Source organism: Anas acuta, chromosome 2, assembly GCF_963932015.1.
Source record: "Anas acuta chromosome 2, bAnaAcu1.1, whole genome shotgun sequence".
In the NCBI taxonomy this organism is placed as follows: domain Eukaryota; kingdom Metazoa; phylum Chordata; class Aves; order Anseriformes; family Anatidae; genus Anas; species Anas acuta.
In genome coordinates this window covers 80,972,771-80,988,491 of record NC_088980.1, presented here as the reverse complement: position 1 = coordinate 80,988,491, position 15,721 = coordinate 80,972,771, and the positions used below count along the sequence as shown (strand labels likewise).

At 47.7% G+C, this 15,721-nt stretch overlaps 1 protein-coding gene across 2 annotated transcripts in view; it reads left to right on the top strand.

Annotated features, from left to right (window-relative positions):
* Window positions 1-15,721, top strand: part of DUSP22 (dual specificity phosphatase 22) — a 39,996-nt gene continuing 24,275 nt past the window's right edge. The window contains exons 1-3 of one of the 2 annotated variants that reach the window (XM_068670947.1): window positions 1-159; window positions 4,923-4,956; window positions 11,869-11,951. In XM_068670947.1, the coding sequence (XP_068527048.1) occupies window positions 139-159; window positions 4,923-4,956; window positions 11,869-11,951 (138 nt within the window). In that variant the 5' untranslated portion in view covers window positions 1-138. Of the gene's footprint in view, window positions 160-4,922; window positions 4,957-10,705; window positions 10,789-11,868; window positions 11,952-15,721 lie in introns of those variants that run through there. The other variant, XM_068670948.1, reaches the window with a different exon arrangement.

Here is a 15,721-nt window from a genome sequence, read left to right as displayed (position 1 = left end):
CGGCGGGGGCTCCGCGGCTCCGGCCGCCCGGGGGAGGCGGCGCGGCAGCGGGGGCGGCGGAGGGGAGCCGAGCCGAGCCGCGCCGCGCCCTGCCCGCTGCGCGCCCCTGCCCCATGCGGCGTGCGGGCGGCGGGAGCCATGGGGAATGGCATGAACAAGGTAACGCCGCCGGGGGGCACGGCCCCGACGCCCCCCCCCCCCCCCTGCACCGCACCTGCCCGCCGAACAAAGGAGGGGAGAGGAAAGAGGGGAGGGGGTTGTCCCCGGCGCGTTTCGGGGGCTGATTTTTCCTTTTTTTATTTTTTTTTATTTTTTATTTTTTATTATTTTTTTTAATGTGTGTGATTTTATTTAATTGTATTATTATTATTATTTTTTTTTTTTTTTTCCCGGGGCGCGCTTCCTGCCTGGCTGGGGGTGGGGTCCCGGTTTGGGTGATGATGCTCTCCCGGTTTCGGTGATGCTCCCCCGGTTTGAGTGATGCTCCCCCCCCGGCCGCCCCACGCCTTCCCAGCCCCTTCTCCCCACCCTTTCCCCTTCTCGACGCCTCCCCCTCCCCGTATTCCCACCCGTGCCCCCCCCCCAGCAGCCTGCAAGCCCCCCAGGCTCAGCCCATGTCCCACACTGGAGGGGCAGGCAAGTGCTGGAGAAGGAAGGTGGAGCTGAGCTGCTCGGGGTGTTGGCTTTTTGGCAGTGGGGGCTCATTTCACCCCCCTAGTGAGTTAGTAGGACCAGCACCTCCCCTGGTCTTTCTTCCTAGGTCCCAGGTCTCAAATTCTGGGGATCACCTTGTGATACATAGCCTTGCCCTGCAGGTATCTTCTAGGAGCGGCCGGGGAGGAAGGGACACGGCTGGAGAGGCTTCCCTTGGGTTCCTGGGATGCCTGTAGCGTGCTGCGGGGAAAGTTTGGAGTTGCCCTGTCACTCTGAGTGTTTTGGTGAAAGATGTCAATGTTGTAATGTTTACAAACACCGTTCCCAGCCCCCCGAAGCTTAGCACTCGTTGCCTTGCGTCTCGCTCTGGGACCGTGTGAGCAGGCTCTCTGTGACTCAGGGAAATTTGCTCTTTTGGGTTCTGTTCCCTCTCACCCTGCCGTGCTCCAGACAGGGTGCTCAGCACGAGCATAGCCCTGCTCTGCTTTTCCCCCTCCGCTCTTCCCGCTGTCACCAAAAGGACGAAACGACGTCCAGCAGGTCGGGGAGAGCTGGCTCCTTTAAGGAGGCTACAGCCACCTTGGGTACTGGCCATCAGGGTTTATTTTTGTAGGGGTCCCGTGTGCAGGTCTGGGACTTGCCACCTTCAGAATGTGCCCCTGGATCATCTGTTCCTTTTGATCTTGGGAGCCAGCGGGAGCTGGAGGGGCGAGGAGAGGTGCGGAGTCACCAGCGCCGACGCTGGGGGCTGCTTGCTTGGCTCACCGTAGCCTGCCAGTACAAATTACCTTGGTTTCCAACTAGTTTTTATTTCCCTGGTAGAGTTATACGTGCACAATAGAAGAAAATGAGCAGCTTATCCAACGGTGGATTATTTCGTTTAGAGAATCCCTTTGTACTGGAGCCAGGGGAAGAGGATTAGTGGTGACCTGTAACGGGTATGGGTAAGGAAAAGCCCCGGAGACCGCTACAGCTGCTGTTGCTGCTCTTGGATGCTGAGCCTTTCTCAGTGGCATGGTCGCCTCCTCTTTTTCTGTCACATGATATTGATGTATTTCATGGCAAATAGTAGTTGCACCTGGCCTTACATGGCCACTGGTGCTGACTGGAGGGCTTGAGGCCTGACATACGCTTATTTTTAGTTGGGGGCGTTTCTTTAGTTTTCTCTGTAAAACTACCTGCGTTTACTTTTTTATTGAGGCCGTCCAAGCCTCGTTTTTCCCAAATTAAACCAAAAGCAATGGTTTATAATACTCTTTTTATGCAGCTCAGAGAAATGTTACCTGTTAAGGCTACAGAAAGGGAGTTGGCTGCTGACTTTGCGACAGCGTCAAACCCATCTTGTAGCTACTATTAATTTTTGGTGCTTTACTTCTTAATTTCTAAGTACAGAATGAGTAACTGGGTCTGATTTGGGAAATTGGGCGGCCTGGTTCGTTTTTGCGCTTTGACTCCTAAACAAAGCTCAGGCTGAAGCCTGTGGTTGAGAACGACGAAGATGGTTTTCCAGGAGCTCAAGTCTAGTGGCCAAGATGGTGAGAGATGGATGGAGCCAGCAGCACTCAGATCTGGTTATCTGCGAACAGGGTGTGATTAGAGGAGAGCTTTCCCTGGGCCTTAGTCCTGTGTCCCGTTAAGGTTAGTTAACCTTATCTCTGCAAGAAGGGCAGATAAGCTGTGGGGGCTGATTGGTAAGACACGTAAACCAGCATGGACACTCGCAGCTGGTGTGTGCACTTGTGTGGAAGCCGGAAAAGCTGGGCCAGTTCTTGTCCCTCTGCTTTGCTGCGGGTGGTCTGCACCTCCCACAGCATCTTGCTGTCTCTGTGGGAAGCCCAATGGATGGACAGATGGACGGACGGACTTCTCCAGAGCACCAGTGCCTCAGGAAGCAGTGCTGGGCAAGCAGTGGGATGCTCTGCATTAAGTAGCTATCTAACCAGGGGACAGCAGCGAAGTAGCCCTTCGAGCTGTTTTCCAGAGAAGCACCTCTTCCAAGAGGACTGATGAAGAAGTGTTAGCTGTGCACCGTAGGGCTCTGCCCTCGTGCGAGGCGCAGGGCGTGAGCCTCTCTCCTGCGAGGCACGGCCGAGGACAGGCGTTGCTCCCCTTGCTGCTGGGCTGTGCACGCTTCGACATCTGTTATTTAGCCTGCGGTCATTTTCTCAATGTTTCGGGTTATATAAAGAGGCTACTGTTTTTATTCAGAAAGCGGTGGGTGCGGAGTTGACGAAAACAACCACCTTATTTTTTTTTTTTTTTCTTTGCTGACTCCCATCCCTTCTCTCACACGCCCCTGGCAGCAGCCATCGGCCTTCGTTTCGCGCGGCCTGGAGTTGCAGTTACTGGAGGCAGTGTGAGATGACACAGCTGAAAGTTCCCAGCCGTAGTCTGGTGCCGAAGTATTAGTCAGCATGGTACGAAGATTCACTTCTTTCCAGGTAGCTTTCACCCAGAGTAATGTTTCTTGCTTCTAGAATGACTAGGACAACTAGGGCTGACAGCTGTCCTTGGTTGCACGGTGCCCTAATTTTCAGCATCGCCTGGTGATGCACAGAAGCAAACTTCTGGACCTTTCCACCTTTGCCAAGAGCCATCTAAAAAGCCTTCTTCTTCAGTCCCTCCACCCCGGTGCTGCTTGGTATCTCTTTAATTTATAATGTGTAACCTTAATGACCATGACTGGAATTGAAGCTTTCGTCATCTCCCGAGAGCATGCATTTGATGCAGAACAACATCCTGGAGTCTAAAAGGCTGTGCTGAGCGGCAGCGGGGTTGTGATTTCAGACTTGGGCTGCAGATAGGAGATACCAGGCTGCTATTTAAAACTACCAGGAAGGCTGTTCGGGGAGGGTTTTAAGCTGAGGGAGCTGGCTGGAGTGGCCTGATTAGGGAAATTGGTTCCTAATTAGGCTCTCTTTTGCTTTGGAGCATGATTTTTGTTTGCAGAACCGGGCCCATAGCAGCGGCATCTGCTGCCTTGCCTGGCTTCTAGCAGCGTCATCAGGCGTGCCTAAAATAATAAATCAGCCCAGGAAACCCCGACTCTTCTCTGTTTTTCATAAGCCTAGGTGGATAACAGCCACCACAACACTTTTGCCAGGTGAAAGGCACGGCCTCGAGGCAGACCAGGGCTGCCTTTCAGCAGGAGGGCTGCTGCGAAGGGGGGGGGATTATCGAGCGATAATCCCCGACGAAAAGCCCTCCGCGGCTTTCGGGGCTTTGCGGCTGCCGGGCCGAGCAAAACGGGAGGAGTTTTCCCTTTAAATAGCCCCTCTGGAGATGCTGTTGCCGCTGTTGCGATGACACTGGGGTGTTGCTAAGGCTTTGGGAAGCCGGTGCTGACATCTCCGTATGGGTGGCATGCGCTGCATGCGCCCGGGACAAATGGCTCGTGCGCGCGCCCTGCCGCGCTTCTGCTCCCTTCAAAGGATGTGGGCGTGGGTGGGATCGTCCAGGTGGCAGAAAGCGAAATTTTGGGCCAGAAGGCACGAGCTGGGTCTGCCCGGGGGTTTTATTTTTACGTCCTCGCTGCCGTTTCCAAGCCGGGAGGGTTATGACAGGGTGTGTGTGTGTATGTGGAGGGGAGGGGGGTAGCGCCGCGTGTTCACCCGGCTGTGCGTGCACGTGTCCTCGGGCTGCCTGACCTTGACGCTCACAAGTTGAGGAAAGTCCTGTAACCGAGACCCGAGTGTGCTTCTAGGAGGGCAGGGGAGGAAAACGCAACTCTCGGGCTTTCATCAGCTCTCGCCCCGTGAAGGCACGAGGAGCTGCACGCAGCCATTCGCCCCGTCAGGGCTGCAGCCCCCCTTGCAGGGTGTTGTGCTTTGAAAGTCTCGCTGGAGTTTGCTTTGCAGTGCTTTGTCCAGCATGCTTAGCAGCTTTAGGCAAATTGCCTTCTCCTTTCGAAGTTTCAGCATTAGTGAAATCAGGGCAGCTCTTATCGCGCCGTGGGGGGGGAGGACGGGGTGCGAGGCCCACTCCACGTTCCTCAAACACCTCTCGTATCCTCGGGGAGCACCCCTCGTGCCAGCCTCCACGTTATTAACAACCCCTAGTTATCAGTGAAAGCCTCCAAAGTGCGGTGTACCTGGAACAACACAGCTTGAGAGGGCTGCAGAGGTGCACAGAAAGCCATCGGCGCTTTTTGGAGTGCCTTTGACAATAGTCTGCTAGAGTAGTATGTTCCATCCTGTATGCAAATCGCACTTTGTCAAGCTGTGTTACCACAAGACATCTATATTTGATACTATATTTCTTTCTCACAGATTCTGCCCGGCTTGTTCATTGGCAACTTTAAAGGTAAGATTAGTTTTATCCTTGTCTCTGGGCTTGTTTAACGGGGGTCTTGAGGTGTTGTTTCGCAGGCCTGCCCGGTTCCCTGATGGCTCTGCAGCTTCTCTAACCCCGTCTTGCTTCGTTCCTGGATTCACCTGGCAGTGCTTAAAGAAGATCCTGTGTGCTCTGTCGTCCGTGTGCTGCGCTGCTGCAAGTACTTTAAGAGAAGAAAAACGAGCACCATCTCCTCGGTGCATGCTTCGGCTGGGATTCCTAAACACTGGCCTGCCTTAAACGATTCCTGTGCTAGGCAGGCAAGCATGTGAGCCAGGCAGATTCTTTATAAGGCGTATTGCGAGCCCTCCTTATAAGTAAAGGCTTAGCGTGCCTCCTGCTCATTGCTTTCATTATTTTGGTTATTTATAACAGCTGCTAAAGAGTTCTGTTATCACTGCATGCGAGACCAGCAGGTCTGCAGGCTGCTGTCTGACCACTGATACTTGGGCTGTCCGTGCTGCAGGTGTGCCATTCTCTGGATTGTTCACCCTTTTGCACGAGGTTTCTTTCTCGTGCATAGAAAGACAGAACCACGTTTAGGTACAACAGGAAGCTTTTTTTCATGGGCATCCCAATAAACGACCTGTTGTGAAAGCAGTCTGTTAGCAGCAGCTCCAGCTGACTGTCCCTGCTCGGAAATCAGCGGGTGCTGCCCGTACACTGGTGTTGATATGTGCTGTTAGCTAGCAGGCAGGACTCACAGGGGCTGCTGCAATGTTGGACCCTTCCTGGTCTGTTGGATATCGTAGCTGCTCTGTTAAAATTGGACAAGGTCTGCACTGGATTCGGGTGCTGTGTGTCTTCTCTGCTCCACTCTCCCTCCCCCTCCTCCACCGAAATCTGCAACTTCACTTTTCTTTCTCTGAACTGCTGTCTGCTGTCCCTGACTCTGGCCATGCCCACCCACGGTCCATGCTGCCCCTGCCACGGTAAGGGAAGTGAAAGGACAGAAACAAGCGTATAGTGGTGGAAGTTGGCAAGGAGAGGAGGAGAAAAAGGAAGGGGAAAAAAGGAAAATCAGGGGAAGAGGATAGGTTTGGAGACTTCTTAGATTGACTACTGCATCGAGCCAGTGACAAAACTAGCTTGCTCACAGCCACATTGCTTCCTTCTCTGTGTCAAACAATGTGGGCGAGGGGCAGGGTGGGAGGATGGATGCCGGGCAGCAGAGTCCTTCAGGATGGCTCTCGCTTCGTCCCTCTTGCTGCAGCAGCCCTGCTGGCGAGCCCTTGACAGCTGCCCAGGGGATTGAAACTCAGCTCGGTTTCTCGGTGCCCTTCTGCTTCCAGCCGGTGAACAACTTGGCCAGCTGAGGGGAGGTGGCCAGGGTTGTGGAGTGAGTCAGTGCCGCTGCCTGTGCCAGGGCTGTGTTGTGGGCTCTGTTTTTATATTCATTAAAAAATGGGGCAAATCAGTCAGTTAATTATTGCTGCGACCGCTGGTCATGTTGCATTTAATTGCCAGCCATCACAAACATCTGATACTACATCTCACATACACGAAGAGGAAGAGAAAAGGTTGGTGTTGCAGTACTTCACTAATACAAAAGCAAATTCTCACTTTTTTTTTTTTTTTCTGCACACCCTACCTGCTTCATAGCGATTGCAATAAGCTTTCCGTGCAGTGAAGTCACCCAATTTCGGAACAGGCTATTGATTTATCACCAAAGTGTATTTCTGGTGTAATCCGATTACCGTGTTCTTGGGGCATGCTCTGATTTGTGGCACTCCTTCAAAAAGTGACTAATAATGTTGAGGCTTCCATAAAGGGGATTGTTGCTGGGAAATACTCGGCAGCACGCAGTTGGGCTCGGTTGGAGTCTCCCGGTTTGGGCAGCAGAAGCATCTAGCTCCTTCTAAAGACACGGGTTTAGGGAATGGTTTCCTGTAATGCCCCTCGGAGCAGCCTGGCTGTTTATTCAGCTGGAATTGAATACAGCTGCATCTGGTCAGCAGGAGCAGGGCTGCATCCCTGGCATTGCTCATCTCTCCTGGACGCAGAGCTGGGGCACCCTCGGAGCCTGTGTGCAGGGGGAGAGGAGAGGAGGGAGCTTCCTCCAGAAGGGGAGCCTCTGAAATGCTCTGATCTGCCCTCTGGAGGATGGTCTCTCTCCTCCTCGCTCCAGGGACTGTGCAGGGAGCCCAGGCAGGCAGGCAGGCTTTTCTCAGCTAGGTCCTGGAAACGCTGTTCTGTGCATGCTCAGCTCTCCCTGCTGCACGGAGACCTCTGGAGAAGCTGGCAGCCTCAAGGAAAAGGGATGTTTTTCCAATTCCTGCCCCCAGGAATCAAACCCCGCTAGGTCCACAGCAGTTGAGTACGTCCCCGTTTGTTGTCTCTGAAGATCTGTGGGCATTATTCTACTCGAGCAGCAGCACGTTAAAGCTGCGGTATGTTCCCGAGTCAGCGTGTTTGAGGTTGCACAGCTAGAGGGCAGAAAAATTCAAGAAGAACCACAGGTGTCCACACAAAGTACTCTAGCCCGAGTTCGGTGTGAAAGCCCAGAGGGAAACAGGGCTCTTGGGCTTCTTCAGTGAAAGTCAGTGAGGAGCTGCTTCATTGCGAAGGGGATGGGAGGGCTGGGGGAGCGACGTGAGGGAAGGGAAAGAAGTAGTAAACTCTTCTGCCCGGCTCTTCTTTGGGGGGAATTTTGGTTTGTTCCTTTCAGGTGAAATTCAATCCTGCAGCCCTCAGAAGACAAGGAATTTATTGCGGGATTGCCTGTGTCCTCCATGCTGGAAACCTGATTTCCCTTGAAAGGCACCTGATGAAAACAGATGCTTTGTTTCTTAACAGACTGAGCTTTTTAGCCTTTTCCTGCACAAATAGAACAACTTTTTTTTTTTTTTTTCTCATCTGAGGCTCCAAGCGAGTGCTTGTTTGCCTCAAAAAACAAAAGATGTTGCAGTAGTGAGCCCCAGAGATTCAAGGGTGTTTCTACCTTGAATATCTGAAGAGCTTGTGTCCTTCCTTGCTTGTACTCATAGTTGGAAGATTCGAGTTTTTCCAATGGAATATTTGGGGGCTTTCTGATTTGAAGGGGAAAGCCACAATATGAGGTTTAATTCCCCTGAAGAGTCCGGTGTTGCCGTGGATGACCTGGAGAGTCTTGGGAAAGTTTGTGCCCTTCCTGTTCCTGAATATAAAATGGCAGTGCCCCCCAAGTGGCTCTGCTGTGTTTTTAGATCCATCCTCTTAACAGCTTCGTAGTGCTTGTGGGAAAAGTTCCCTTTTTCTAAGGCTTTGTTTCAGGTATTGAGAACAGGAGAGACTGCAGTTTCTATTCCCTTTTCCAGGTTCATCTTTTAAAGGAAGGCCTTGTATAGGTACTGTCACTGAAGAGAGCATCGGGCACTTCTCCTCAGCTTCCTCACTCCCTGCAAACGTCCTCCTGAGAGTCTGGGACAAAATATTTGTTAGAATGTAATATGAAGTGGTGCTGGGAGGTGTGGTGTTTTTGTGCAGGTGCGTTGTGTGTGTGAGTGTGGGTCACTGCACTCTGCTCTCCCATCAGGAGAGCTTTGATCCATTCATTTTCAGTAATAGCTCTCAGTGGTCTGAACCACTGGAGATTAGGTTTTCCTTAAAATCCTAGAATCATTGAAATTGGAAAAGAACTGGTCTAACATGTCCCTTGGTGCCACATCCACACATCCCTTAAATACCTCCAGGGATGGGGACTCCACCGCTTCCCTGGGCAGCCTGTTCAGTGCCTCACCGCCCTCTCTGGGAAGTTCTTCCTAATACCCAGTCTAAACCTTCCCTTTAAATGGCTCCCTGGTTCTCTGCAAAGCAGGATATAAAGAGTAGAAGAAAAGTTGTTTTATTTAAAAACACACGCAAACCAAACAAGGAAACACTAGAGATGATGAAACTCTGGAGTCTCTGTGTGTCTGCAGGTTGAGACCTGACAACGTTGTACTTAGGGGCCTCACTTGCTTTGTTTTTGTATACATAACCTAAAATTTTATGCTGAAAATCTAATAGCTACTGGCGTACTGCATGACAAGCACGTTTCTTTCATGCTAACAACAAAGTCAATTTGGCTTTGGCGGAGGAAGAAGAAGAAAGGATGTCTTTAGTATGGAATAGCTAGCTAACCAAGGGGAGGAAAGGTAACAAACTGAAAATATGAAATGAAATCATCTCCACTGTGTGGTGACATCTAATCTTCTAAATTAACAGGTGCGGTGCAGTTACATGTTGCAGATCGAAACCTGTGCCACTGAAATGTTTTTTTTTTTCGTGTTCCTGGCACGATCAATGCTTTTGTTGTCAGTAGTAGGGATGGGAAAGACTCTGCAGCTGAAATTGAGGAAAAAGAAGCTAAGTATGGGCATGGGAGGGAGAGAGGAAGGCTTCTCCAACGTGGACTGCATTTTCTTATACCAGGAGTGAGTTATCTGAAGGCTTTACTCAGAAGTCCCCATTAGCTCAGAAGCGTTTCGGTGTATGAAGCAGAACATTAGGTAATCTGTGAGGAATAGTCCCACGTTTGAGGGACCTTCGGGGATGCACAAGGTAGATTTCTGCCAGGTTTCCTTCATCATCACATTCTGAAATGGGGTGGTTCAAAATGCGAGCCTGCCTGTGGTTGTACAGCACTGCGCTATAGTAAGGAAGTTACTATATGCAGCATTGCTGTCATTGATAGGTGATTCTTCTGGCTTTTGGAGGTTCTTTACGCAACCCCTTACATTTTTGGGAGTTTATGGTGCAAGACTGGATATCTCATTTGTACTGCTGTTGAAATCAGCGTTGGCTATATTATCTGTAGAAGACTTATGGCAGGGGCCAGGGGGAGCAAGGGGGATTTCCCTTCATAAACTGTTTACAATTTAGACCCAGATAACACGGTCACTGGCTGGGAAGCTTTTTTCTCCTCTATTTTCCGTGATTTGAGTGATTATTTCCTAAATATATTAAGGACCTGACGTTACCCTGGGATGCAGCTGTAGGACAGAGCCATTTCCAGCTTGCTTCTGGGAATGTTTCTTACTGTACAGTTCTCATTTAGTTAATTGAAGAAGTAAAACCTTTCAATCCTTTTGAGTTGTACTCTATCCATAAGGGTTTTAAGTCTTCACCAAAGCAGTCAATGCTTAATGTGGGTCATAGCTGCTTCTGAAGACGTTTGCCCTGTATGTCAAGCCACTACTTACCATGTGGGTCATGCTGATAATTAGGGGATGGGATCTGATTATGCTAGGTGTGCATTCACACCGTGAGTTCTGGCCAGCAGGCTCTGAAGTCTGTTGATTTTTAGGCACATTTAGGTTGGCTTCTAGGGTTTCCAGCCCCTTGCTTGCCTAGGTGTTCTCTGAGAAATCAGGACTGTCCAGTACGCTGTTATTAAATCTGAAGGTCTGGTGTATTAGAAGACCCCTCCTGGCAAACGCTGGTATTTCTTCTTTGAAATGCACACTGAGGATCTTAGGATATTTTAACTGTTCTGTGAAGCAGGACCTTGTTTCTGTTTTAGATGGAATTTGTGCTAATTCTCTCCTGAAGGACTAGGTATCTGTGTTAGTCGTACAGGTTTGAGCAGCAGTAAGCGAAATTGATTCAGTTTTGAATCTTTCTATTTTATTAGCCCCAAAGGAGCTTTCATAATTGGATGAAGGTTAAACTTTGTTGCCTCTTTTTTTTTTTCTCGTGTGGATCTTGTTCATGGGGCAGTATAATTAAATGTCCAATTCCTCTTTCAGATGCAGAAAAGGCATTGAAACTTTATAGTGGAGTGGAATAATACGAAGCAGGAGATGCTGATTGAACTCTTGCCTGTACATAAAGAATGTACAGGTGATGCTATTGTTATTTTTGTACCTAGAGAGAGCCGGTTTGAAACCTCTGTGGTCAGTGCTCTTTTTTTGTGTGAAACCAGGCTAATGTGAACAGATTGTAGGGGTTGATTGGGAAGGCAGGTGTTCACATCTTAAAACCACTGCTGTAATTGCCATGACGTGTCGTGCCATATTCAAGCAAAAAGGTCAAAAGTAAGTGGACACAAATTCACGTTTACCTGTATTAGTGGCTCTTTGGGGTCATTTTCTGACACCCTAATGGTTAAGCATGGGGAAAGTTGTTCAATGATGACAGATAATCTATTTTACCTTCTTTCTCATAGAAACAAACCCATGTTTTCACAATATCTAGCAGCAAAATTTCTTTCACCCTAGTTTGCTTTCCAGTTTTGAATGTTTGAAACTCCTTGGTCAAAGGTCTAGGAACGACCTTTTCACGACTATGCTTCCTTGCTGCAGCGTATTTCGTGCTTTCAATATCTCTTCAGTCTCTCTTCGGACGTAAAATTAAGCTGTGTATTAGCTAAATGCACCTTTGACCCTGCTAGTCCACAGAAAGTAAGAATTTAGTTGTGGTGCTGGCTGGCCTGTTAATACCTTCATTCAAATGATTCAAGCCACCTGGTTGGCTTCACTCCTCAGGCCTGGATGTCACCAGGTTGATCCCCCAAGTGAAATTGTATCTCCTGAAGGGGGATTTGTGGGTGAGAGGAGGTAAGCTATTTTGTGTGGAGCTCTGGCTGCTTGCTCAGATGGCCATCACCTGCACACAGGCATGCACAGACTTATATTTCAGATGCAAAATACATGAAACTTTTGACTTAAGAACACATTCCTGAGACACTTAAGCTTGTTCTTTATATAGTATATCATTTGTTTTGGAGTAGAAATGTTTCTTCCCCTTCCCCCTCTGCTGATGGTGTTCTAGAACAGCTGCATTTGGGGTTTTGCTTTACTTCACGAAGCTTCAGAAAGAAATGTGGCAATGACAGTGATTTTCTGTGTGTACAAGGGAAAGGGGAGTGGGCTGTTTCAAGAGATTAAAAAAAAATATTTTCCTTTTTTTCCTTCATCACAGATGCCCGAGATGTAGAGCAATTGAGCAAGAATAACATTACGCACATTCTTTCCATTCATGACAGTGCCCGTCCTATGCTTGAGGTAAGAGGGGTGGGACTGCCATAAACCTTTACTTTGCAGTTGAGTGTCACGCTCATCTTGGGGTTAATTTCATGTTCTGTATGTCTGCTGTTTTGAAACGGAGTTTGGAAATGTTTGACAGCTGTAGTCTTTGGATTCAGTCACAAATTTTGTTGTTGCTGCTGTTACAACAACAAGGAATGTAGCTGACAAGGGAAGAGACAATTATAGTGTCAATCAATATAACACAACAATGGGATTGTTATTAATCTAATAGTAAAGGTAAGTTTTCTTCTGTGTGGAGTTCACACATCACTTAAACAACTACATTGCTGTTCCCCTTTTCCCACAACCAACTCTCCTTTGTAAAAGGCCACTTTCCTAAATCTTTAAAACAAATCATCTGATAAGCTTGCAGTCCTTTTCCCTGTAAAATAGCCGTACTAAGGCTTGGGGTGTGGATGAAAGTGCTCTTTCATATAACATTACCCTAAAGCAGCAGAGCATCTGTATGTCTCCAGCACTGTAACATGAAGTATTATTCCCCGTTTTACGGAAGGGGAACTGAGCTGAGGAGTTGAAATGACACAACTTGCTGTGTCATCTTGAGCAGCGAAAGAGCTGGAACCAGGCTGCTGGTCTCCTGTGTTTAACTCAACTGTCAAACTTTCTTGATGCCATGTTACCTTGAGAAGAAGGAGGTGTGGCTGGGCCTTGCTACACCTTAAAATCATGATTTATATTGGAATTCAAGGCTTACTTCAAACTTAGAAGTGTGTGATGATGTGATTAAGCTACTTTTTGTAGTGTCCATTTAACTTACGGTGTGCCTGATTCAGGTTAATTCTGAAACCTTGATCTTCAAGACTCTCCTTAGTTGAGGAGAGATGCAGTTGCACTGACTAGGGGAGATGTAATGTTTCCCCTAGGGTGTAGTTCCCTAAATGAGCCGGGGTTTGACTTGTTTTATCATCACGATTAGCAAGGTAGGAAGACTAATTATGGCACAGTTCAGCTGCAACCTCAGGCCAGTGTTCCCTGTGGTGTTGGCGGTAGTTTTGGCAGCCCACATGCTGACCCTTTCCCCCCCCGCCATCGTTTGTGGTGGTGCATCTGTTTGTGGGTCTGCGTGGTGAATAGATCTGGGAGCTCGTGTGAGTTAAATATAACCAAGTCACCTTTTCTAGCTACCCCCACAGAAGGCATGAATGATTACATTTACTGAGATCAGTTCCCAATCTGGTTCATGATGCAGTCTGAAAACTTACAGGGGAGTGGGAACAGTGACTGGCTGAGGGTGGACTTGCCTTGTTCACCTCTGCCTCTGAAAGAAAAGTTTCTCTAACTGTGCCTTCTGTTTTTGCAGCATGCAATGTATTTGTCTGTGTGCTGGTGGTGTGGAAAGCTAAACTTCTCCCTAGAAAATATCTGTTAGGTTGTGTTGCTTCCTTTGTTATTTACACCTTTGCCAGGTTGTAGGTAGGCTTCTGTACAGCTTCTGTATCCGCATGGTGCTTGAGGCTGATTCTCAAGCCCACTGAAGTCAAATGGGGCTGCTTTTCTGATGCATTTTCAGACGTCACTGGCAGCAAGTTGAGGGTTCATTGTGTTCAGAACACTTGATGTTATTCGGCCCTTTAAACATGCAATTGCTGTGATATGAGAAGCATTTTTCCCTGAGGCGCCCTGTTTTGTGTGTGTGCATTTATGTGGATGCTGATCATCTCTGAGAAGCTGTGTTTATTTTATTTATTTTTTGTGCTGTGGTAGTTGTATTTATCTTTTACTAACAATATTTTAAGTATTTCCTAATCATACTGTAGGAAATGCTACAAATATTTCATTAAACCAAGTTTTCTCTGCAAGCCATGGAAGGGTAAGTGTTTTTAGAAGTAGAAAATTTGATGTTCCTGACATCAATTACCAAATTGACAAATTGGTGACAAATTACCATATCTCGTCAGATTTTGAAGTTACACTAGTGATTGATGTGATGCACAAATTCTTCTGATACAGCACTTAAAGCTGAAAACCTTGGGTAGAGAGTGAAAATGACCCATCTGGTGTCATTGTCCATACAGGGTAGGAGCAATACTCCAGAAGTAAAAGCAAATGTCAGCATATAAGGTGAACACCAACTTGTTAGATTGTAAAATTACTTTCCATTTTAGTAACTGACAGCATTGCCCCTCTCAGAGTATGTGATATTACAGACCGTTTTCACCTGTTCGTGTTTAAAGTATTCACAGTAGCTTTTAAAATGTGTGCTTCTTTCTGTGCTTTGCGTATGCTGCAGTATTTGGAAATACGCCTCTTTAGTTCCTCCTGGCTTACTAGCTTGCTTGAAAATGACTGTAGAGTTTCACAAAAAACACTTGTTATATCGGTTTAGGTTTCATAGTGTGTTCCTGTTGAGGAGAAATGATTTAAAACGAATGTTTTCTCACTGAAATTTGGTTTCAGAAGTTATTTTGATGATTATTTACAAATCCTCATGGACTTGTGAGTTACGGGTGTCTCATAATCAAAGTTCGGCCCTGGGAAGCTACTGGGGACTTTCAAGCCGGGATAACTAGAAAACGTAGGTTGAATCAGGTGGAATATAAGACCTTTTATACCTTTAGACATTGGCAGCATACGTTAAGTACAAGACATAGAGTTGATTTGTAAGGCTTCAAGTGTTTTAGAATGGAAGGAATCTGCCAAAATCTGGACTAATCTGTCTTGCAACATCGCCACTTAATTCCTTTCATATAAACTGCTTCAAGAAAATTTGTCCTCTAATAAAAAACAAATCTAGAATTAATTTATATTTAGAAAGCATCCTAAGGCTGTGACTCCAACGAAGTACACCATTGCTGTGCGGGGTCTTAACCACTAAGGTAAGCATTTTTGTAGTCTAAAGATGCGTGTTTATAACTCCATCAGAAAAACTATGGGTAACTGGTGGCCTGTCCAAGTGGAAGGACTGCATGCCCCTTGTGGAACAAGGTTTGTTACCTCAGAGGCACGGAAGGAACCCCCTGAGTAAGGGCGGTGTCTGACAGTACCGTGTGTATTCCTGCACAGAGGCATTAGGCTGCACAGAGGCCTACTGTTTTATAAATCCACACAAAAGGCACATGCAGAAGAGAACAATTATGTTTCTTGCCACCTGCTTTCTAATCTCTCTCTCAGCTAGTTCAGGTTTGAAAATCTCTATTCAGAATGTAGGGGGAGAACAAAAGGCAGATGGGAAAACAGGTATCCATGTGCTTTAAGTAATTGTCTATCTGGCAGTGGCCAGTTGGATCTCTGAGTAGAGCTCTTTTATTAAGGACGGGATAAATAGCTTTTGGGGGTGGAGACTAAAAGGCCTAAAGGCCTGACTTCTGCGCCATCCAGATATCCTAAGTGAGCAGGTGCAGTCAGAACAGACAGTGAAGATGGGCACACTTAATTCTTCCTGGGCAGTTTTCCCCCCTGTCTACAGACGATATATTTCTTCAGAAAAATCCAGCTAGGCCAGTTAGAGCCTTTGCTTTTGGATTGCCCCTGCAACCATTGCTCCTTTGGGATACCCTACAAAAGGTGTGAAAAGGCCTCTCAAGGTACATTCCTGACAAATTCAAATGTTCTTGACCTGCTGGAGCTTTTCAGCATGTTAGAAGAGACAAAACCTAACATGTTCCAACATACCTTGCTGTTATTGAGTAGTACGCACGGCGAAGTCATGTCAGTGACCTTCACCTTAATTTCAGTAACTCTGCTCTGGTAAGGCTGGGGTCTAACAACGTTTGTGCCACTTGATC